The sequence below is a fragment of the Protopterus annectens genome, chromosome 1.part0 (genome assembly GCF_019279795.1).
Source record: "Protopterus annectens isolate FY-2018-M chromosome 1.part0, PAN1.0, whole genome shotgun sequence".
NCBI lineage: Eukaryota > Metazoa > Chordata > Ceratodontiformes > Protopteridae > Protopterus > Protopterus annectens.
The window spans coordinates 1,930,577,542-1,930,594,617 of NC_056725.1; the positions used below are offsets into that span (position 1 = coordinate 1,930,577,542).

General features: G+C 35.7%; 1 protein-coding gene across 1 annotated transcript in view; it reads left to right on the forward strand.

Moving 5' to 3' along the window:
• C1QTNF3 (C1q and TNF related 3) overlaps positions 1 to 12,151 on the forward strand; it is a 512,031-nt gene extending 499,880 nt beyond the window's left edge. Inside the window, exon 6 of the mRNA XM_044070220.1 lies at positions 8,583 to 12,151. Coding sequence (XP_043926155.1) covers positions 8,583 to 8,745 — 163 coding nt within the window. The 3' untranslated portion in view covers positions 8,746 to 12,151. The remainder of the gene's footprint in view (positions 1 to 8,582) is intronic.
• The last annotated feature ends 4,925 nt before the right edge of the window (positions 12,152 to 17,076 follow it).

Consider the following 17,076-nt stretch of genomic DNA (forward strand, 5'->3'; position numbering starts at 1 on the left):
GGCAGATAGACTAGTACCTACCTATGAACTACATTGAGGAAATGGGTTAATTCTCTGTTCCATTATGAACCATGATCTTCACTCACAATTCCAAACTCAGATAATTGAACTACACAACCCATTCGCTGTAGTGTAATCGAGGTTTTGTAGTTTGGCATTCTACTATATATATATATATATATATATATATATATATATATATATATATATATATATATATATATATATATATATGGCTCTACTTCACAAGCTCAAAGTTTCAAAATTTCAAACTGCAAATGGTCAAGACTACAAGATCAAAGTTTTGAAAAGTTGAAATTGTAATAATAAAAAAAATAAAATAAAAACAAAATTGCTTTTTACATTTTTGCAGGGAGCAAGCTTCCCTGCACCCCCCCCCCCACACTACCCTACTAAATAAATATACCAACTCTGAGATTGCACTACAGTGAGGAAAACAGTAAATTTCCCATTCTGTGCTTCATGACAATCTACATTCAAAGTATTTAAAGTTTCAAAACTTTGATCTTATATATAGGGTCTATATTACATCATCGAATGCTTAAAAAAGTGAATGATAATTAATCGACCCCATGTAACTGAAAGCTTACAATGTTGAAACCTCAGAACAGCAATTTTTTTCCAAGGGAAAAAAATCGCTGTTCCAAAAAAAAAAATAAAAAAAAAACTTTAAAACATTACATAAAGTGCTTTGCCCCCCACCCCCTACTTAAATATACCAACTGCAAGATTGCACTACAGTGCTGAAAATGGCAATGTAACGGAAGCGGCCAGTTGTTAAGCGCTTTCATTAAAAAACTTCATCAGAACAACATCATCAAACTGAAAAACACTAACATTTATACCACTCTTATTCAAAGTCACATGATATAATTAAAACATTAAAGTTGTACAAGCCTAATTATGTATAGCTCAGCTGAAACCATGTTAACATTATAATAAATACTATGATGAGTATAATAAATATATATATAATTCACTTTCTACCATAATATATGGATTAAATAACATAAATTAAAATCTTAATTCTAATCACTTTGTGCCATAATGCATAAGTTTTAATAAGGGGGTAATAGAACAACTATCATTTAATCCAGGGTGGTTGTAGGCATGTAATAATATCTGCCACCTCAACTCACTCTTATCTAAATGTTCGTCTATTACCCACCTTTGTAAATCTTTTTTAACTGTTCAATAATTAAAAAGTTAAAATTGTGATTGTCAAATCTTTCCAGATGTCTATAAAGTGCGTTTGTAGATCTTTTATTTCTAAGGTTTAAAACATGTTCATAAATTCGTCTCTTAAAGGGTCTACTAATTTTTCCAACATAAAAAGCTGGACAGTGATTACAGTGTACTAAATAAACCACATTAGATGTATTACATTAAAAACAACCCTACACGTTATATTTCTTATTCCTTATGCAATAATATATATATATAGCTATCCCATATTATATATATATATATATATATATATATATATATATATATATATATATATATATATATATATATATATATATATATATATATAATATGGGATAGCTACAGAATCCTCAAAGCCCAAAATCCTTAAGACCAAAACCTAAGACCAAAATCCTGAAAGTTCAAAATCATGAAAATTCAAAATCCTGAAAACACACAGGATACCAACACTTACTATATTCCAGCACAAGTACATACAGAAACAAATAAAATACAAACCATATTACTCTTCTCCAAGTATAAGCAGGGAGCAAGCACCCCTGCACCCCCCCCATGTGGGGGCTGTGCCCCCCACACCCCCTCCTACTTAAATATATCAGTTCTGAGATTGCACTTAGTGTACCCTGCATATAGTTGAAGGGTAATATGTTTCTGTATGTACTTGTGTTGGAATATAGTAAGTGTTGGTATCCTGTGTGTTTTCAGGATTTTGAGCTTTCAAGATTTTGAGCTTTCAGGATTTTGAGTTTTCAGGATTTTGGTCTCAGGATTTTGGTCTTCAGGATTTTGGGCTTTCAAGATTCTGTAGCGCTTATATATATATATATATATATATATATATATATATATATATATATATATATGTATATATATATATACATATTTATATTTATATATACACATACACATATATATATATATATATATATATATATATCTATATATATATATAGCTCCCCTTCAGATGGTCGAACGTTTAAAAGCTTGACTTTCATATGGCCGAGACCATATGATCGAACTGTTAAAAGTTCGAACGGTCTGAGTGAGGATCTCCATAGAGCGCAGAATGGGAATATTTCCCTTTACCACAATGTAGTACGATCTCGGAGTTGGTATACTCAAATAGCAGGGGGAGTGGGGGGTGCAGGGGGGGATTTGCCCCCCGTTAGCACTGTTCAGTTTTTTTTTGTTTATTTATTTTATTTACACATTTTCAAACATTCAAATGTAGTAGACTCTATATATATATATATATATATATATATATATATATATATATATATATATATACATAATTGCACTCAGTATAAATTATGTACACAGAACAAAATGCTCCTATTCTTCCTACAATTCAAAAAACAGTTGGATGCCCTAGTATGCAAAAAATATTGTGGTTTTGGGGTAAAACTGACTCCCATGTTTGTTCTCTTTGATGAAAGATCTTTCTCCCAAAAATACGTACATTATGTTCCAGCATCATTTATGTTGACCTTATAATATTTTCAACATTCTTGTTCTATAATATACTGAATTCTCACACAAAATCTAGTACCAACTCAAGAATTTGATAATGATAGGGTGGACTTGCCTGAGCAGATATTTTTTGGCCAAGACCCAGGAGTAAATTGCAGCATATGAAATGCCCACATGCGCGCGCACACACACACACATATATATATATATATATATATATATATATATATATATATATATATATATATATATCATATACATATATATATATATATATATATATATATATATATATATATATATGGGTCTACCTGACAACGTCGACAGCTCAGAACGCCGACACCGAGAACACCGACGCCAGAAGATCGACAACTGAGAAGACCGACGGATGAAAACACCGACGCTGAGAACACCGACATGGGAAAAGGCTGTGTAAGTATGCGGTAGTGACGGACGTTAGGGTGCGAGTAAGGTAAGTGTGCGATATTGACGGTCTGTAGGGATAGGGTGGGTTAAGTGAGTTAGGGTTAGGGCCGGGTTAGGTAAGTGTGCGGTAGTGATAGTCTTTGGGTTAGGCGGTTAAGTGAGTTAGGGTTAGGGCGGGTTAGGTAAGTGTGGTAGTGATAGTCTTTGGGTTAGGGGTTAAGTGAGTTAGGGTTAGGCGGGTTAGGTAAGTGTCGGTAGTGATAGTCTTTGGGTTAGGGCGGTTAAGTGAGTTAGGGTTAGGCGGGTTAGGTAAGTGTGTGATAGTGACGGACCTTAGGGTTAGGGTTTGGGTTAAGGTTGTAGATAGTTGTGTATGTGAGGTTTAGTGTGGGTTTGTAAGGATTTTGGTGTGCTTGTGTTGTGTGTGTGCTTTTTAGACAGGGATTTGTTTTGATGTGCTGTCGGTAAACTGGTTGTCGATGTTGTGGCTTGTCGACCTTGTGAACTGTCGGTTATGTGGTGTCGGTAAACTGGTTGTCGATGTTGTGGCTTGTCGACCTTGTCAGGTAGACCCATATATATATATATATATATATATATATATATATATATATATATATATATATATATATATATATATATATATATATATATATATATATATATATATATATATATATATATATATATATATATATATCATATATGGGTCCACAACAGAAGAAAGAAACACTGGATCAACGATGACCACATTGCTGAGATGACATCGCCGACAGCAGACATCCCCGACAATGGTATGTCAAGGTATTATGGAATGGAACACACTTCCGTTCCTATAATCTTCTTCTTCTTCTTCTTTTGGCTTTTCCCGGTTAGGGGTCGCCACAGCGGAACTCCGGTCCGCTAATGATTGGCAGTGGATTTTTACAGTGCCAAGGTGCTTATTGAGTGGGAAGACCAACGATATATCAACAATCTATTTTCCAGTCATGGTCATGATTGACAAAATGCAATCCCTAAATATAATAAAGCTCAAAGTTTTTGAAACTGGGATTTTTACCCTGGAGTTCTGATCTTTCCATAGTATCCATATAACTGAAGGGTTCCATATTACTCAAATAATTTTGCTTGTTTACCTTCACTAAACCACTTAAGAAAGGATATTATTTATTTATTTATTTACATTTGTTGACCGGGAGAGTCTGACTGGACACAGGTCCGTTTTCAGCAGAGGCCTGGGGAGAAAAGCTCCACATTAAGTATTACTTGCATTATACAGTTAAAAAACATAGCATTTAAATATAAACATTAGTCCAGCTGAGGACGTAAGACAAGAATAAAACATAGATGTAAAACAGCTGTAGAACATAGTACAATTTTAAAATATGGTGACATATATTAAACATGGTTACAAAAGTAATTGAGATTCATCAGTGAACAATTGATACAATCTGTTTTTGAGGTACATAACTGCCATTAGCAGTTGTTGCTACAAGAAATTTGTATTATGTGGTAGGTAGCTGGGAATGTGAGTAGCCAAGCTTGCTAAGAGTAGGGTGTTTGGGGGCCGAGAGAAGTAGTGGGTGGGTGGATGGTATCAGAGCGGGGATTGCAAGGGGATATCTGGCAAGTTTTGAAGTGTGATTTTAGTAAGAATTTAAAGTGGGTGCAAGAAGTTACAGAGGTAATTGAGGATGGGAGGGAGTTCCAGAGTTTGGCTATAGTGCAGGAGAATAATGCTTTTCCAGCAGAGTTATTGGCTCTTGTGACCTTTAGGTGGTTTTTGTGGCTGGATCTTAGTGGTCTCGTGGTTATGTTGGGTTGGAGTAGATCCGGGAGGGATAGAACTTTTAGTGGTTGGCTTATTCGTTTGTGGGCGAGTGTGAGTTGGTACCATTGAAGGAGGTGGGGGAGGTCTAGCCAGCCCAGTTCTGCTAGTGAGAGACAGTGGTGAGTATGGTAGGAAGCCCCTGTGGTGAATTTGGCGATTTTGTTGTAGCAGGTTTCGAGCTTATTTAGGTTGCATTGTCTAAGGTTGGTAAATATTGGAGAGGCGTAGACTAGTGTAGAGATGAGAATTTGCTACTGAAATTTTAGCTGCTTTGGTAAGTAGTTGCTGATTTCTATATAATGCTCCTATTTTTTTGTGCACTTTTTTTAATGGTCATGGAAATGTGAATGTGAAAGTTCAGTTTACTGGATATTTCTACACCTAGTAATTTGGTGTGTTCTGTAGGATGGATGGTGGCGTTGTCTTTTGCTGTGATGTTAAAGTGAGAGCTGTCTAGGGTAAGTTTGGTGGGTTTTGGAATATGACATGGACATATGACAGCCTTTATTCCAGTAATCTCAGTAATGATTGCTCAAGCTGACTATATGCTTATCTGAATAGCCTGAAATAGTCACTAAGAAATAGAAATAATCTGTCATTAGCTTGTATACTGTTGGCATGTATTCTAGGTGATACATTTATATTTGGTTTTTGCTTTTTGCTAACACACACCATTTCTTTTTGGCAGAGCACCCTTAAAGAGCTCTTTTTGCTATTCGTCATTGTGTTATAAGTAGTACAAGGATTCATGCTATTGTTATTTCTTTTTCTTTCTCTATGTATTGTTGCTATTTACTTATGCACTTAGGTATGCATGCACATATTTATGTATGTGTTGCCATTTATTTGTTTCTTTCTTTGTTAACTGAGGCAGTGACCTTGACCATATGGACTCATTTCAGGTACTGATCTGAGCACACAAGTTCAAAATCAAAGTAATACCAAAGAATGAATGGACACAGTACAGAAGATATAGACTGCATGAGCTAATTAAGCTACTAAGGTTGCAGTGAACAGATAACAATGAAGAGACTGTAGCACACCCATCATATTAGGAAACAGTGACAGATACAGCGTGATATGTTTAACGTAAGCATTAGTAGCAGATGGAGGATCAAGGCACACTGTTAGCAAGCAATAACAGACACATGATGCTAGGTGTATCTAAAGTGTAATTTTAGGAAACAATGAGAGATCCAGGATGCTATGCACATAATGTTAGCAAACGATGATGATTCAGAGGGCCTCTTCATTAGCAGAGGAGCCTACTGGTCAGATTTTATAAACGTAGACTACATCAGAACTGAAAGGGATACTTGTGTATGGATATGAGAGACACTGATTTACAGGAGTTTAATTGTTTTGTTTTTTTAACAACAAAACAAATTTATTGATCAGCACAAAAATCAGTTACATAAAACAATGTCATGTTATGTCATAACATTAAACAACAGTGTACTAAGAAGTTCCACAAAAGAAACATGAAGAAAGAGATACAACCCACGTTACCTCATTAACTTCAATCATAATAATCAAATCCCAAACCTGGCTTAGTTGAAAATAAACATTAAAAAGAGGTGTCTTAAATGATAGTTTCCAGATTTTTAACAATCAAATTATATACTATCAGGAACTACCGTTAAGTTTGTTTGTTTGTGTCTTTCGGCTTTTCCCGGTTAGGGGTCACCACAGTGGAACTCCGGTCCGCTAATGATTGGTAGTGGATTTTTACATACCAGGTTAACAGCCCTGATGCACAACCTTCAACGAAGGCACACCCCATTCACATATGCCTCCACACAGAAGACACTCTAGCTGAGAATCGAATGGGACAACGTCTTGGAACTACTGTTAAGTACTGTTATATAAAATGTCAGCTAAAAAAGAGATGAACTTATTCCATAAGTCAGTCAGTCATATTCCTGTTGATCGGAGGTGCACTAGGGATATAACTATCTTTACTCAGGTAGAAGAGGAATTTTCCCCTTTTCTGAAGCCATACTAACAAACCCTTCCATTTAACCTCATGAGTGGATTTCCACACGAGACAGTGTAAGAATGAAATAAACTCAAAAGGTGAAAGATCCAGCCTGGTAATAGTAGCCCCAAGGGTCCACTGATTGTAACCTGCCCAACAAAGTAGAATTCTTGGGTGCTTGCCACTAGCCAGTTAACAAGTTGGACAGTTTAGCCAATAGTAATTGGACAGAATGACATTCTTAAAACTTAGGTGTTATTATAGGGGGGGTTGAAAACTGCAGACAGAGCATGGTATGTGGCCACTCAGACCTTTTTACATATTGTTCTGCTGTGTCCAGCAACAGTTGTACATAAGGAGATGTCTGCTTTAATTTTTTAATTAAATTAAGGAAGGTATGACAAGCCCTGGGTGAGTATTGCAAGGTATTTTGCTTTATCCCTTGCTCGAGCATCAGAAAAATGTGCACTCATTACTAATAAGGTAGTATAGCTTTGAGGCTTTTATGAATAATTCTGTGGTTGTTCCCCCATTTCATTTATTTATTTATTCAGCTGAAAGAAAGTATTTCTCATGAACTCAATCTAAGTATAGGGACCTACGTATTAAGTATCGTATCTGAAAGTATTTACAAAATGCTTCTTTACCTAAACTCCATTTCTCTGACAGTGACTGAAGATTCCCAAGGCTGAATGACCTCTATTCATATAATGTCAAGTCTGAAAGCCACTTTATTCCTTTAGTTTCCCACTCAGTAAACTACTGTCTTTATATCTGGGGTCCCCCATAATGGGACTGCTCAGCCCCAGACTTCTGTTGGGACTATATCCCTATATAATTGTTTTAATGCAGTGTGTATTTGAGCAGTACTGAACCGTTCCCTTAGATGTGTAGGGTAAGAGTGGGAGCACCTGCTGAGGCACTATGGTGTTTGAGCTGACGTGATCCTATCTTCTATTAATGTCTATAAAGGTAATGTTTTTCTAAAAAGAGTGAAGAGCTGTGATCCCAGTCCAGATATCTGAGTTGGCACAAATGTAACTTCCTTGGGTATTCACTTGCACTCACTTTTCCAAATAAATTGGGACAGAAGATTATTAATCATTTTAAGCACAGTGGAATGTTTAGGAACACATATGTAATGAAATATATAAAGTAATATGGGAACCACAAACTTTTTGACCACTGCAATCCAGTCTAGCAGAAACAAACCACATTTCCTTCACAGATTAATTCAGATAAACACTTTCTCCTGTCTAGAGCAGAGATTTATTTCCACTATAAATCATAGTTTTTTATTTTTGATTTGTACCAGCCCATTAAATGTATGTAGGCAAACCAACTATTTTGAGATCCTCAGTAGTTTTTTTTACTGGATATAGCTGTGTTTTAGAATGGTTAACCTCTTCTCCTGAAATCCTTGACCAGGGGTTTAAGTGATTGTAGAATGAGAGACACTTTCATATGTAGCCCTGTGTTTAAGATAAGCTATCAAAGGATGCCTAAAGAGCTTGAGATCATTACACTGGTTTACTGTTATTGTAGAGTAATCAAAAACATTGCTTATAGTTTACTTTTAAGTGAATGATATCGCTATTAAAAATAAGCTAATTATTAATACACTGTTGCATTTATTTCCATTAGTGCTGGTGTCAGAGGAAAACAGGATTCTGGTGGAAACAGTGCTGTGCTGAAGCTTGTAAAAGGTGATGAAGTATGGCTCAGAATGGGAACAGGTGCCCTGCATGGAGACCACTATCGCTACTGCACCTTCTCTGGCTTTCTTCTGTTTGAAGTCAGCTCATGAATACATTTCCAGACATGCAATTCCTGTTTGTTCAACTGTGGTATTACTTCATGAATATGTCATTCACAAGTGTTCTTGGCTAATGCCCTACACATAAAGGATAAGATATTAAGCAATGCAGATAATAATAAGACTTTCATAGAAAACATCTCAAGCAAAATTTGGTCCACATTTAAAGGCATTGAAAATGATAGAAGTCTTGCAACTGGTAATGTACTCAAAATTTGCTGTTCTTAAGTTTCAAATAGGCATATAAGACTGAGAAGTACTGGGGTAAAGCAATTTAGTGCATTTATTTTAACTTGCAAATCAAAGCTACTACGCCTATTATCCAGAATTTGTTTTGTTTAGTGACATAGTATTTTTGACAGCAGTTCATGATTTTCTCTTCTGTTGTGACATTAATCCATTAGGTATATCATTTATTTTCTAGAGATGAAAATAATTCTGCTTACAATGCATGGAAAGAGTTTTAGGAATTTATAAACTGGTAAATCTTACCTAAGCAGCTCAGAATTCATGGGTAAATCGATTTATAAAATCACTCATTTATACATTCTACCCCATACCATCACACACAAACTCAATAAGAGTCCCTAGAATTGTCCACTTTATATAAATCTACCTCTTTTGCCTTGCTAATGCACTGTATCTGTATGATACATCAGTTTTCAGGAATCAATAACAAAATGGGCAGAACTATCAAAGACAATTTCAATTAAATACTCAACTCTTTAACTAATGCCTGCTAGATATACCTTCCCCATATGATCCCCATAATGTCATTAAAAACTCAGAACATATTTAGTTCCCATTGGCCACTTTATCTAATGCCATCTAATCAATCAATCAATCAATCAATCAATCAATCAATCAACCTGTCAATCAATCAATAAACTCAGTCACAGGTACGTGAATTCCAAGGTAGATGGGTTTTATAGTCATTGTAAGAAAACTACTGGACATCCATTCCTATTTCTTTACTGTGATTAGCACTTAGCAAAAAATATTTTGCTCTGAGAGATTATTTATCAGATAGTATGACTAACAGAAGGAATAAAAAACAGTCATTAAAAGAAATCTAATGCTGCCTCAGTTGCTGTTGACAGTAACTTACCCTCTTGCATTCCCATAAAAATAAGGCCAAATGTTATGGCTTATCTACTTTTTCTCTAGCGGATGCATTGTTACATTAAGACCCACAACATAAATGAGCATGCAGAAATGCATTGCTGAGAAGCTTTGTTTAAAAAGAATGCTATAGATTGATATGGTGTATTATAGAAGAAAACTAAGAACTTTGCAAAAAATACATTACAACTACACTAAGGATACAAAACAGAGGAGACTAGTTTTTGAAACAACTCAAAAATGAAGGGCTACTTAACTTGGAAAATAAATATGTAATACTTACCCATTTTAATGTTTACTAAAATGTCACTGAAAACCCACTTTCTAAATGCAGCCACATTCTTATTATTTATATTATTCTTGTAGCAGGCACTGTGTGTCATTGTGTGGCTTTACATTTCCTAGATTTGCTTATAATGCGGGGCTAATTTAATGACATAAGTGTTATTGCCTTACACGGTTTCATGTACCTTCTGCATTATTACTTTTCAGTGGTATGACAATAAATGAAATGATGATTTTTAACAAGAAAGAGAGAGTAAATGTGCTATTTAATGAATATGACATTTTAACAATGAAACAGTGACATTATGGTACAGCAGGTAGAATGATTTTTGGTCTTTCTTTGTTAACTGTAAAAGAGGCATTGATAATGGATGTTTGACCATTTCTCTGTGAAACTGTTATAAAATGCATTATACTGGGGTTGCAATTACTGATAATGACAGATGCATTAGGGAGTTAAATAACATAACACCCCCTGAAACATGCTAATATGAAGAAAAAGCGACAAAATGAAAAAATGCATATTAAGTAAAGATCCATCAATTTTCCTAGCAATTTGTTGAATATATAAAAAAAATATAACAAAAAATGTAAACAGAAACTATAATGTCTAAAATTGTGGCTGTAAAATAATTTTCAAATTACATATATTCTAATATTATATACTTTCACATATTGTGTAACTACAGTTGCATTATGGTTGAAATGCTCTCTTCTTCTTCTCCACATTTTATTTTTCACAGACCTTTTTGCTGATGTTTGTCCACCATGTGTTTTTTGTCTTTGGAGTTTTTATATTTTCACTTTGGGTGATATCTACAATTATAACTTCTTAAGATGAATCACACAGCTCAGAATAAGCCTGACCTAGTACAAGTCATTTTAGCACTTAAGAGCATATAATATAGATTATTTTAGAGTCAAACTAATCATACGTAGTGTGCTGTTTAAATTATTTGGTATTGCCAGTGTGTTAATACTCTGAAGGAATAACATGAACATTTCTCGGAGCTAGGCATGTTGTCCCTATTCTTCACTTATTCTTGCATTTATTTCCACCACACTTTGGAATGTTGATCAGTATGGGTAACTGATGGGACTTGAATGGAGAAAGGAAGCTGTATTCTTTATTATGGGAAGTCTTCTGTTAAATCAACTTAAATCAGAGGTGCTTAAATATGAAATGTGTGTAGTGCCGCATTCAAATACAAACTAGTAAAATAACGGTTTATGCTGACTTCATCTTTTTGCAACATTTGCACATATTCCTCTTTACAAAACAAATATCTTTATGAAAATAAATACATAAAATAAATATCAAGATTGTCTATTGAAAGCTATAATGTGTATATATTTTTTTTAAATCAGACACTTTGTTCATCCTCAGCTACTGATTTTAAACCCTGAGAAACTCGGTAGTTGCTTTTGTCAGGAACAAAGTCTAAGCAACTAGAATGCAAGGCCACATACTGCAATAATAAGGGTTTCTTCTCTTTTGTAGCTAAGCCTGCCAGTTGTTTCCTCTTACCCTGGGGCTAGAGACAAACAATTACCTGTGGGCAAGCCTAATATTCATGTTCGCACACATGAATTCACCATTGAAAACATTACAAGCTCCTTTCACATTCTTGTGAGTTTTGTGATCAGCTCCTTAGATGTCTAAGAGGAGATGCTGCCACGGAAGTTAATCTCAGTCTAAATGAGCGTGGTACTCCATCTGCCACTTCATCCCCTGAATATAGGGCACTAGTCATAGTATTGCCACATATTATTTTTTGCAAAAATAATAATCTGCTTTATGTATGTATTAATGCAGTAATTACTTGTAGTTATTATATTTTAAACAGTAATATTTTTTTAAACCCTGATTCATATGTATATTTTAGCTTATTTATGAATGTGTTAGATTAATGTTTATACATGCATTTCCCTTTTTGTGTGAACTGTTTAGGCCATAAACAATTAAGCACAATAAATAAATACATTTGTGAAAAAAGTTAAAATTGTCATGTCTTTATTTTTTTTCACTTATTTTAACTTATCTTGCCTAGCCATTTATTGATGCAAGTCAACACATTCCTATAAAATAAGACATTTTTATAATTGATGCCAATGTTAGAAAGGTATTTCACTATGCACAAATCAGATAGGACAAGCTTTGCAATTATGTATGCAACACTAGTGACTATTATATAAAACTACATGGCTTCCTGATTGAAGTTTAAATTCTATTTAATATCTAAGAGCATATCTCATTTAGGGTGGCTGTAGTGGTGCAGCAATTAGCATTGTCATCTCACAGCTAGAGGTTCTCCAGTTCAATTCTTGGCTGGGGTGCCTTCTGTGTAGAGCCTGTGGTGGGTTTCCTCCAAGTGCTCCAGTTTCCTCTCACATTCCAAAGACATGCAGTAGGTGGACTGGACATTTTAAACTGGCTATAGGTACAAGTGAGCGGTACGGATGAATTACCATGGCAGGGCTAGACACCTGACAGTGTAAACCTTGGCTTGAGATGATTGTCACTGTTGAAGTAACACCTGACCCCATGTGCAAAATGAGAAAAAATGGATTGAGGATGGATGGATGGATCTCAAGAAATGACTTAAGAGTCTAAACATCCAGAAACAATGTTATATATATCATGCAGTTCAGTAATTTTTTAATGAAAAAGAACAAGTGTGCATTATTTTTTTTAAGAAAAATCATTATTCACAGTGTCCTTTCCATAATATCTGATCATTACCGTACCTTTGACTATCAGAATAACATTCTGCATATTTGGTTAGCATTTATATCTGATTGGCAGATGCCTAATTAAATAAAGTATGTTGACAGTGTACATAATTATCATTATGGCAAAATAGTTCAGCAATGTTGTTATTAAGATGAGAAGTGAGAGTTTTTATTTCACCTGTGTTCATATGTCCTTTAGCTGCACTGCAGCCAAGATTCATGAGTAAAATTTATATCCTGCCATCCTATGATACTTTTTCAGCTGGTCCAGTAAAACTGGTACATTCCATTCCAGGTTAGTAAGACAGTGAATCACAGCATCTGCAGAGAAGCCCACCTTTACCTGCCTCCCATAGGTTCATAGATTCATAGGTTTTTACTAGGCTAACGACCACAAGGGCCTTTCTAAGCCTAGCCATGCATCCCAAATCTCTTACAAGTTCTGATACCCTTGATAAGTGTAAACATGGGCCTGGGAGATGAACCATTTACAGGTTACCTGTTTTCATGAGATACATAGGTGCCAAACCAGGGATGAATTTCCAGTTTCCCATCCAATTGTCCAAATTGCATTTGAATTCGGTTAGGGAGGAACTCTGCTTCACATGGATGGAGAGTCTGTTCCATAGATGTGGTAGTCTCTGGGATACCCAGCAGGTCCTATTTATATCACAGGCAAGGTTTAAGTATTTAGAATGGGTAATTCTGGTACTGCTTATTTTGTGGATATGCAGGAGGTCCATCAGAGTGGGGTCTGACAATTCCCTGTATGACAGGCATAGATCTCCCCTCAAAAGCCTGTAGGAGACAGAATACAGGGATAGGGCCTAGAGGCAGTCTGCATAGGACATATTATTTATGCCCTGTATTCTTTTAGTGAGGAACCTCTGTGGAAGTTCAAGTTGTTGGACATGCCTGGTTAGGTACATATCAAAGGGGGCACTGTACTCAATGATAGGTTTGATAAATGCCAAATAGAGTGGAACACTGACTTTCTTAGACTAAGAGTTGACAGAGTAGCTAAGAAAGGTGGTGGGGTTGCTATTCTATTTAAATCTGGCTTGCAATTAACAACTTACAATTGCAATATATCCCTAGACTCCAATACTGAAATTCTCATCTCTAAACTTGAACTTAACAATGCTAAATCAGTCTATATTATCTGTATGTATTTGCCCCCTGGTAATAACATAACCACCTTGGAAAATATCCTCTGCTGGCTATCCCAACACCTGCCTCAAGAAACCATAGTCCTAGGCGATATAAATTTAGACTGGAATTCGTATAACAGTACTCTTCCTACCACCCACATAAACCTATATGGTTTCTCTCAAACCATTACCTCCCCCACCAGAATAAATAAAGCTAACAAGAAAGCAAGTATATTAGACTGGATTCTCACAAACGATCCCACTCACTACTATGAGTCTGGAACCCTCCCCGATGATTTAAATGACCACTCACTTACCTACATCATCAGACTAAAAGCAAACACCCCTACTCCAATCTCTATCAAACAAATTAGATCCAAAAAGAAATTTAACCCTGACCTGTTCCAAATGGAACTAAGAGCATGCAATTGGATTCCCTTAAAACAACTTCCATTAGATGAAGCTGTTAATTTCTTTAATTCTACCTTCCTAGCCATTCTTAATCACCATGCTCCTTCCAGCTCTATTAGAATTAAGTCCAAGTCTGCCCCATGGCTTTCTTATGAAACCAAACACAAAATTAATCTCAGAAATAAACATTGGGCCAAATGGAGAAAGTCTAAATACCCTGCTGACTAACAAACCTTTAGACAGCTAAGAAATGACACAAAGAAGGCCATACTCTTTGATAAACAAAACTACTACTTACAATATCAACAACCTAACCACAACAACCCACAGAAAATTTGGGCTAGCATTAAGCAGTTACTCCACCCAGGTCAAGCCACTACACCTAACCCTCAAAATACAGATAGGAAAAATCCCATCCATACAGCTAATACCTTCAATACCTTCTTTACAGATGCTATCCAAACACTAGCTAGTCAACTATCACATAATACCTTCACATTACCTTCATACTCCTCTACCCCACCTCTCACTTTTCGTTTCAAACCTGTCCCAACCACATTTATCCAAACCCTACTGAATAAACTGAAACCATGCTCCCCTTCTGCAGACCTACTGCCTTCTGAATATCTACAGCTATCATCCAAGGCTGTTGCCTATCATATTTCCATGCTAATCAACAGAACTATTACTGAAGGTTACATCCCCACCTTAAGGAAAGTCTCCCATATTATCCTCCTACATAAAGGTGGACATTCCACTGAGCTATCAAACTATCGCTCCATTGCCCTACTTTCACCTTTAGCTAAAATTATGGAAAAATGTATCCATAAACAACTACTCCACCACTTAATAGAAGCCAATCTACTTTCTAACTGTCAACATGGTTTCAGACCTTCACACAGTACTACCACTGCCCTCCTTTCCTTTACTGACTACATTAACAGGAACCGAAACCTGAATAATCTTTCTTCTGCTCTATTTATCGACCTGTCTAAAGCATTTGACATGGTAAACCACCAGATTCTCATTAACATACTTAAACCTCTGTCATTAGACCCACTTTCCATAAAATGGTTCCAATCCTACCTTGACAAACGACAACAAGCAGTACTTTGGCATAACTCCTTATCCACCCAACTACCTGTTTCCTTAGGTGTCCCTCAGGGGTCCATACTAGGACCTCTTCTTTTCTCTATATTTATTAATGACCTTCATCTAGCTATCCCACAAGCCACTTGTATACAATATGCTGATGACTCCACATTATTATGCTCAGCTACATCCTCCCATGACCTTCACTCTCTCACCCAAAAATATTCAACATAGTTGAACAATGGTTCACTCAGCGTTGCCTTCTTTTGAACCCAAAGAAAACCAAACTCCTCCTCTTCACTCCAACCCAAAAGTCCTCTCCTCGTCATTTCTCTGTGGCATCTACCAATGGCACAATAATATCTCCAGACTTCACCACTAAACTACTAGGGGTCACCATCGACAATAACCTTAACTTCGAAAGCCGCATCAACAATACTATAAAGATTGTCAACAAAAAAATTGGCACTCTCTATAGGATTAAACGCTTCCTTTCCCCTACTGCTAAAACTACTATCGCCCACACTCACTTGATCTCTACTCTCCTTTATGCCTCACACATCTTTACTAATCTCTCCAAGAATAATCTCAGCAAATTAGAAATGTCCTATAATAACATTGCTAGATTTGCCACAGGCAACCCATTTTTGAACCCACCATTGTATAAACTTAAACCAGATAGGATGGTTAGAACTTCAACACCTGATTAAATTTCACCAACTAACCATTGCCCACAACATTCTCTATAAACCTTCCAGCACTCCAAGTTTAACAAACCTCATTACCCTCTATAAAAATCTGAAGTCCTTATGCTCATCACACAAACTTCTTGTATACACCTCTAAACCTCATAACAGGGCTGGGGAGTCTCTCTTCTCTAATACTGTTGGCAAATCCTGGAATCTTCTCCCTACTGACCTAACCTCACTCACCCCTTTATCTCTCTTTAAAAACAGACTTAAACTCTACCTCACATCATACTGGCTATGCTCTTGTGCCAAACCTGACTAGTCCTATACCTCTACAAACTCAACTTACCTATCTAGTCCTTACTATCCTCTGTTACATCTTCCATCTGACTATACTCTTCTGATTTACCTTTTTATACATTATTTATATCCTCATTATATACCTTTTCTTAAGTATATCCATTCTATCTTCACTACACATCCAACTTCCTTTTCTTTATTTCTGACCTAACCTGTACTATGTCTCCATACACTCTACTCATACTATTTTTTAACTCTTAACCTCAGTTTCCATCCTTTTAAAATCCTCCAGGCTTTTACTGCACTGTACCATTGTCAATGACTTTTATTTTACTATGATAATTGCTATTTTTTACTATTATAATACCTGATGTTTGTGTATTGTTTGTACTTATCTTTTTGAAACATGTCTTTGGAGCTTTTCTCCCTAGGCCTCTACTGAAAATGGACATATATCCAGTTAGACTAGCCCGGTCAACAAATGTAAAATAAAATAAATAAATAAAAATAAAAATAAAATAAATAGATGCCATACCTTT